The sequence below is a fragment of the Nothoprocta perdicaria genome, unplaced genomic scaffold (genome assembly GCF_003342845.1).
Source record: "Nothoprocta perdicaria isolate Ctin4 unplaced genomic scaffold, notPer1 scaffold_7, whole genome shotgun sequence".
NCBI lineage: Eukaryota > Metazoa > Chordata > Aves > Tinamiformes > Tinamidae > Nothoprocta > Nothoprocta perdicaria.
This window is the reverse complement of record NW_020455976.1, coordinates 1,071,724-1,078,108: the sequence shown is the minus strand read 5'-3', so window position 1 is coordinate 1,078,108 and position 6,385 is coordinate 1,071,724. Positions and strand designations below refer to the sequence as shown.

The window sequence follows — 6,385 nt, the reverse complement described above, 5'->3', positions numbered from 1 at the left end:
GCCCGCCGCTCCCCTCGGCGCCGGTGCCCGCGCGGGGACGTGGAGGGGACACCCGCTCGTTGCGGCGCCGGGGGTTCCGGGCGAGCCGCGGGCGGGAAAGGCACCTGTTGGAGGCCCACGTTAGTGCGCGCGGGGCGCTGCCGGTGAAGCCCCTCACCCTGGCTGGGAGCCCGGGGCGGGAGCCTGGCGCACGCAGAGTGACCCGGCTGGTGCTCGTGCCACCGGGACACCCTCCCCGTGGGCACAGGCTGAGCGTGAGCTCTGCGGCGCCGGTGAGCCCGTGTGCAGCACTGCTGTGGGCAGCCGAGGATTCCCTGCGGAGCATCCTGCTCACGGAGCCGAGCAGGAGCGCTGCTGGCAGCCCCCTTGGCAGCTCGCCTGGGGCGGTGCACRGCAGCGCAGGGAGCTGCCCGGCGTGGGAGCGTCACCCTGGCGTGCGCTCCGCGTGGCTCCGAGTGCCCTTTCCTGCCCCACGGGGACAGGAGATGTTGGGGGGGATGTCCTCCCCAGGGGAGACGCCGCTGTGGCCACGCGGGGAAGGGCTCCCATCCATAAGTCGACCTCCCTGCGCGTCCTGCCGAGCCCCACGCTGGGGCTGTGGGGGCTGCGGGGGCTCTGCTCCGCTGCTGCCACTCGGAGCCTGTGGGGAGCACCCGGCCAGGGCTCCGGCGGGGCTCCACCCGTGGATGAGCTATCCTAGGGAAGAAGCTCCATGCAGAGGACGCTACTCAGAGCGTTGCTTGGCCCCACGCTTAAATGCCTGCAGGGGCCCCTCGGGGAGGGGGACGGGAGCGCTGCAGCACTGCAGAACCCTGCCCCGGGTGCTCCCTGTCTCCTGCCGCTCCCTTCAGGGATGCGTCCCGCGATGGGGCTGCTGGAGCCCCGCACGGGCGATRCCCGTGCCTGGGCGCTGCGGCTGCACGTGCCTCCAGCGCCAGCCTGTCCTTGCGGCTCCCCTTGAGCCGCGGCGGCGCTGCACGCTGCCGGGCGCGCGGGCTCCGCGGCCGCAGCAGGCTCGGCCGGTTTGTCCCCGCCGCGGCCGGGCGGATCAAAGGCAGCGCCGGGCGTGCGGCTCCGTGACTCAGGCCGCGCGGCTCCGCGCGCCGGGGCGCTGAGTCAAGCGGGGCGCCTGGGAGCCGCCCGGAGCCGCGGCGGGAGCTTCGGCGGGATTTGGCCTCCCTGCAAGCAGGGGGCAGCTGGAGAGCCCTGTCTGATGGGATGAGCAGAGCAGAGGCTGCGCCGGCCACGTGGGCTGCGCATCCCCTGTCCAGCCGCCAAGCACAGGACGGCTGGGACGTGGCCGGGATGCTGCCGTGTGCCTGTCAAAGCCACGCRCGGTGTGGGAGCTTCCCAGCTCCTTGGGAGCGTCCTGGCGCCACCAGGAAGACCCCTGGGAATGGCCCCCGTGTGCTGTGTGGGGCATGCCGGCAGGGCTCCCCGCCCGGCGCTGAGCGGGACCCCGGAGCACCCAATCTGCTGTGCAGCTCCCAGGGAGATGGAGCAGCCGTGCGGCGGATCCGGTGCCACCAGGGTGGCATCAGGCATGCTTCGAGATGGAGAGCCCTGCAATGGGCACTCGGGGCTGCGGTGCCACCCRCCTGCTCCAGGCAGCTCCAGCTGTTGCTCTTCAGGGGTGCCCTCTCCGTGGGTGATAGCAGGAACGCGCAGGTGTCCTGGTGCCCATTGGTTTTCCATAAGCATTYCCACAGAGCTGAGCAGAAGCTTCCAGCTCTGTAGGAGAACGCACTGAGGTTTGTGGCCCCAGGCTGCAGCGAGCCGCGCATGGGGCTTCCCAGGGACCCGAAAAAGGAGGCGAGAGCTGCTCGGCGGGCAGGAGCCCTGTCCTTGGTTTCCATCCCTGCAGCTCCACCGGGCTGAGGTGCCCACCCAGCCTGACGGGGACATGTCTGTGAAGCCAAGGGGCTGCTGCCCAGGCATGGGACTGGGTGCTGGTGTGGGTGCGAGCACCCTGCCGCCGTCCCGCTGTGCTGGAGGGAGAGCCGGACCCCCTCGCGCAGGGCTGCTCCATCCCGCAGCACCCACATGGAGCGCCCATCCCCAGCGTGGGGTCCCCAGCCGGGCGCTTCCCTGCCCTTTCCCGCCGCTGCTTTGGGACAGGGAGGCTCCGCCCGCTCCCTGCGCCGCTCCGGCCTCTCCCGGCRCTCCGGCCTTGGCCCTGATATCGGCCCGGGCTGTGTTATCTCTGCACGAGCCCGTGCACAAACAGGAGCCCCGGTGCGGGCGGCGCGGCCGCAGTGCCCCGCCAGGGCCTTGCTGCCTCCCGCCCCAGGCCTTTCCCAGGGGCTGGGGCTTCCCGGGGGCTCTGGAGCGGCTGTGGGATGGGGAGACYGAGCAGGCAGCAGCAGCAGAGCAGCTTTGGAGCCGGATCGGCTGCTGGAGGCTCCTGGAGAGGTGCCTGGTTAAGGGCTGGCGGTGGCCGCCGCGTGCAGCCCCGCTGCCCTGTCCCGCACACTTGGTGCACTTTTCATAGCATTTGGGGCTTGTTGGAAGAGCCAGCGGCCGGAGTCAGGAGCGTGTGACAGTGCGTGGGGTGCGGGGGAGAAGCCTCCTCCCTTCCCCGGCGTGGCTGGAAGGAGCAGAGTTAGCAAAGCGGGCCTGGGAATTTGGGGAGTTCCTGCCGGTCCCGTAGCTCTGAGCACCCCAGGTGTGACTGCCTGGTGAGGTGGCTCCGGTGGCAAAGGAAGGGGACCCAGAAGTGGCGCTCACAGGTGGCCCTGAGCAGTGCAGGGGCCTGCTGCAGGCCTCTCCCGAAGGGCAGGGAAGGAAGGTGCTGGGTGCTGTGCCCTGCCCTGCAGCGTGGCTGCGTCGCCACGCGCTTGGAGGAGGGTCTGGAGGGGCTGAGCTCCTGCTGTGTATCCAGCCCGTGTGCCTCGTGGAGGCTGCGCGGCCTCGTGGAGGCCGGAGGTGGCTGTCGCTGGCGGGAGCTGCAGAGCGTTTACCTGGTCCCCCCGCTGCTTGCCAGTGCTTCTCGCTCGAGGAGGACGACTTGAACTTAACATCACTGGATGCAGAAACCATCTTGGAGGCAGAAGAGATCCTGGGCACGATGCAGAACTACCTCGACTCCTCCGTGATCTCTATCATCGAGGACCTGTCCCTCAGCGAGGTAGGACATCTGTGTCCCTGCAGTGCCCTGGGGGACCCCAGCCCACTCAGGCCCCCCTGCAGCACGTGGGGACACTGGGCTCCCCCACCGTGCCAGGCTGTGTGGTGGCTTTTCTATCGAGCTCGCAGCGGTGCAGCRGGAGGGAGGGCCTGGGCTGCAGCCGCGTGGGGCTGGGGCGGCAGCCCCCCTGCGTGCCGCTGACCCTTCTCCTTGGGCAGAACAAGGCCTGCCTGGATGCGCACAACGAGCTGTCCCTGCTCACCGCCATCACGGAGATCCTGGACAGCACGGACGACGAGACCTTGTCCCCCTTCGACAACATCATGGACGCGGAGCTGCTCACCTCGCCTCGGGAGCGTGAGAATCCCTCGGTGAGTCGTGGAGCRAAGCCAGGCCTGAGCCCCGAGTGCGTGGGAAGGTGCCCCAACGTGGCAATGCCAGACGCCTTCCGGGCATGGGCATTGCTGTCCCCAGCACTTTAGGGCAGTCTGTGTGGTTGCTCCACGTTGTCTGGCTGCACGTGAGAMGGGCTGAGCTGCTCTGGGTGCCCTGAGTCTCCCATGCAAGCTCAGGGGGCCTGTACTTTTTCCCTGGAATCTGGTGCAGAGCGAGCGTGGGGAAACAGTGCCCATCTCTGCATGCCCAGCCATGGGTTGCCAGGTTTGTGCTTCCAGCTGACAATGCCAGATTAGTGCAGGGCTGCTCTGTGCCCTATCCCATCGACACAGGGTAGCAGAGCTCTGGGCAGAGGCACAAACTGCTCCAGGGATCCCCAGGGAGCTCTGCATGTTCTGCTGCCTCATGCTCTGCCCCTTTCTCACCAGTTCCAGAAGTTTCTCAGCTTATCCCGGCCGCCCCTTGAGCGCGAGAGCCCTGCCCTGGAGCAGCCCAAGGGGCTGCGGCCTCTGAGCGGCAGCAGYGTCTCCGTGGTTGGGAAGGTGAGACCGGAGCGGCGGGCGCTGAAGCGGCCGGGGTGCTCCAGGGGGATGGTGCCGCTTTTGGAGCGGCTGCTGCGCATGTGGGGCTGGGAGGGCGGCGGRGGTGGCGCTGGCTGCCCCCCGCTCGCCCCACACTGTGATCCGTGCCCTGGGCTCCGCGGGCCCTGCCAGCCCTCGTGCCCCCCACAAACGTCCCCTCCCAGCTGCAGTGCCAGGGGCCTTCCAGATTTTCCCTCCACTGTGTCCYGCTGGGGGTCCGTGCTGGCCCAGGGAGCTGACGCCGGCTCTGGTTCCCTTCCCAGGCTGACGCAGACCTGGTTTGGGACCGTGCTGCTCACAGCCTCGAGGACCCGGCGCTACCAAAGAAACAAGTGTGCAGCACCCCGAGGGTGGAGAGGAAGCTGGGCCGGCCCCGGGCCCGCGAGCAGCCCCTGCCGCAGCGCAGCGACGGGGAGGAAGAGGAGGAGGAGGCTGCCCTGAGCCCGGAGCTGGGCAGCGGCAGGGAGGCTGCGGAGCTTGGCATGAGCGGGGCCGGAGCGGCGCTCAAGGAGCGTGAAGACCCCTGTATCATCAACACGGGCAACGTGCCCCTGAGCGAGCTGGTGAAGTCCATGCACCCCTACTGCCTGCCCACCTTCACCGTGTGCCTGGACCCCGAGACGGAGCCCGTGGCCAAGGAGATCCTGAACGGTCCCGTCTTGCTGGAAATTGTGCCTGGGGAGGGAGAGAGCATGGAGATCCCTGTGGTCCTGCAACCGCTGGCACCTACCTTTCCTGACCTGCAGCCGCAGCTCCTGGGAGCAGAGGAGGGTGCTGAGGAGCCGGTTCCAGAAGATCCCAAGGGGCTGCAGGGAGCCCCTGCGCGGGAGAGCAACTTGGAGAMGAGCCCGCTGGAGAAGGAGCCCTGCGGCACAGCCCCGGAGAGCACGTCCCTGCCCGAGGCACCAGCTCCTGCAGCCTGGCGCCCACACAGCAGCTCCCAGGGCAGCACGGAGGTCCTGGCCAGCGGGAAGCGCGAGGGCTCTGAGAAGGGGCGCGGGCGCGAGAGAGCCCGGAAGAGTCGGAAAAAGAAATCGGCGGCGGGCGCGAGCGAGCAGGCGAGGCCGGGCCGGGCCTGCGTGGCGCAGCGGCTGCGCTCGGGTGGCTCGGCGCGGGCGCAGGCCCCGGGGCAGCCCGCCGGGCAGCGCCGCGCGGCACGGCCCTCCGCACAGGTCTCCGACTTCCTGGCCAAGCAGCTGGAACGAGCCCGCAAGGARGGGCAGATGGAGCTGCGTGCCGAGCGCGCCCCGCGGCCCCGGGGCAGACCCCGCGGTGCCACGACCGCCTCACAACCCAGCGCGGAGCATGGGGAGCCCCACAAGGAGCCGGAGGCCGGGAGTGTGGTCCTGGCTGCGGAGAAGGCTGACACCGTGGTGCTTTGGGAGAAGGCTGCACCAAGCACGGAGGAGCTGCGGGCAGCAGCACAGCCCGGCCCCACGGAGCCGCGTGAGGCCAGGGAGTCCTTGGCACAGGTGCCCGGCGGCCGGCAGAGCAGCAGCACGGAGGCCACCTCTCTGCTGCCCAGCACGGAGCCCGTGGCGGAGCCGGCCGAGGGGCTGCCCAAGGAGGSCCGGCCCAAGGCGCTGAGCCTGCGCGAGTACCGCATGCGCATGCTGCAGCGCCAGCCCAGCGCGGGCGCCAGGAAGGACGGCGAGCAGCCGCCAGCCGGCAAGTGGCCCAGCGTCCCGGAGCCCCCRACGGAGCTGGCCGAGATCCCCTGCCTGGTATCGCCTGTGCGCCCRCCCACCGAGGCCCCCAGCGCCCCGAAGAGCCCGGAGAAGCCCACCAGCCCGGCAGCTGTCCCTCCTCCTGCCGCCAAAGCTCCTGCCGCCTCAGCTCCAGTGCCGTCGGCTGCTCCGCTGCCCTCAGCCACATCGGTGCCTTTCACCGCACCCCACGTGCCCCCTGTGACGGGGGCGATGCCGCCAGCGCCGGCCGGTGCTTATGCCCTTTACCCACCCGTGCCTTCGTGGCCCTGCTTCGGCCCGCAGCCCGTGGGCTGCCCCGGCCTGCCCCCGCCGCCCACCGCCGCCTCGCCCGCCGCCTTCCACGTGGTGCCCGGCCTCACACCGCCAGCCATGGCCTGGCCCCCGCCGCCCGCCGTGCCGCCCTTCGGCCCCGGCACCCCCTATGCCCCRCTGGGCTGGGCACCGCCATCCTACTGGCCAGGAATCCCGCTGCCACCTCCGGTGCCTCCACCGGTCTACGGAGACCCCGGCGCCGCCCTGCAGAGCGCGGTGGCCGCTGCCACGTTCCCGGCCGGCGGGCTGCCCGGCACGGC

General features: G+C 70.5%; 1 protein-coding gene across 1 annotated transcript in view; it reads left to right on the top strand.

The window, feature by feature from the left end:
* The first annotated feature begins 865 nt into the window (after nucleotides 1–865).
* PPRC1 (peroxisome proliferator-activated receptor gamma, coactivator-related 1) overlaps nucleotides 866–6,385 on the top strand; it is an 11,990-nt gene continuing 6,470 nt past the window's right edge. Inside the window, 6 exon segments of the mRNA XM_026050671.1 lie at nucleotides 866–922; nucleotides 2,817–2,967; nucleotides 2,970–3,127; nucleotides 3,346–3,498; nucleotides 3,952–4,065; nucleotides 4,368–6,383. Of these exon segments, the coding sequence (XP_025906456.1) occupies nucleotides 866–922; nucleotides 2,817–2,967; nucleotides 2,970–3,127; nucleotides 3,346–3,498; nucleotides 3,952–4,065; nucleotides 4,368–6,383 (2,649 nt within the window).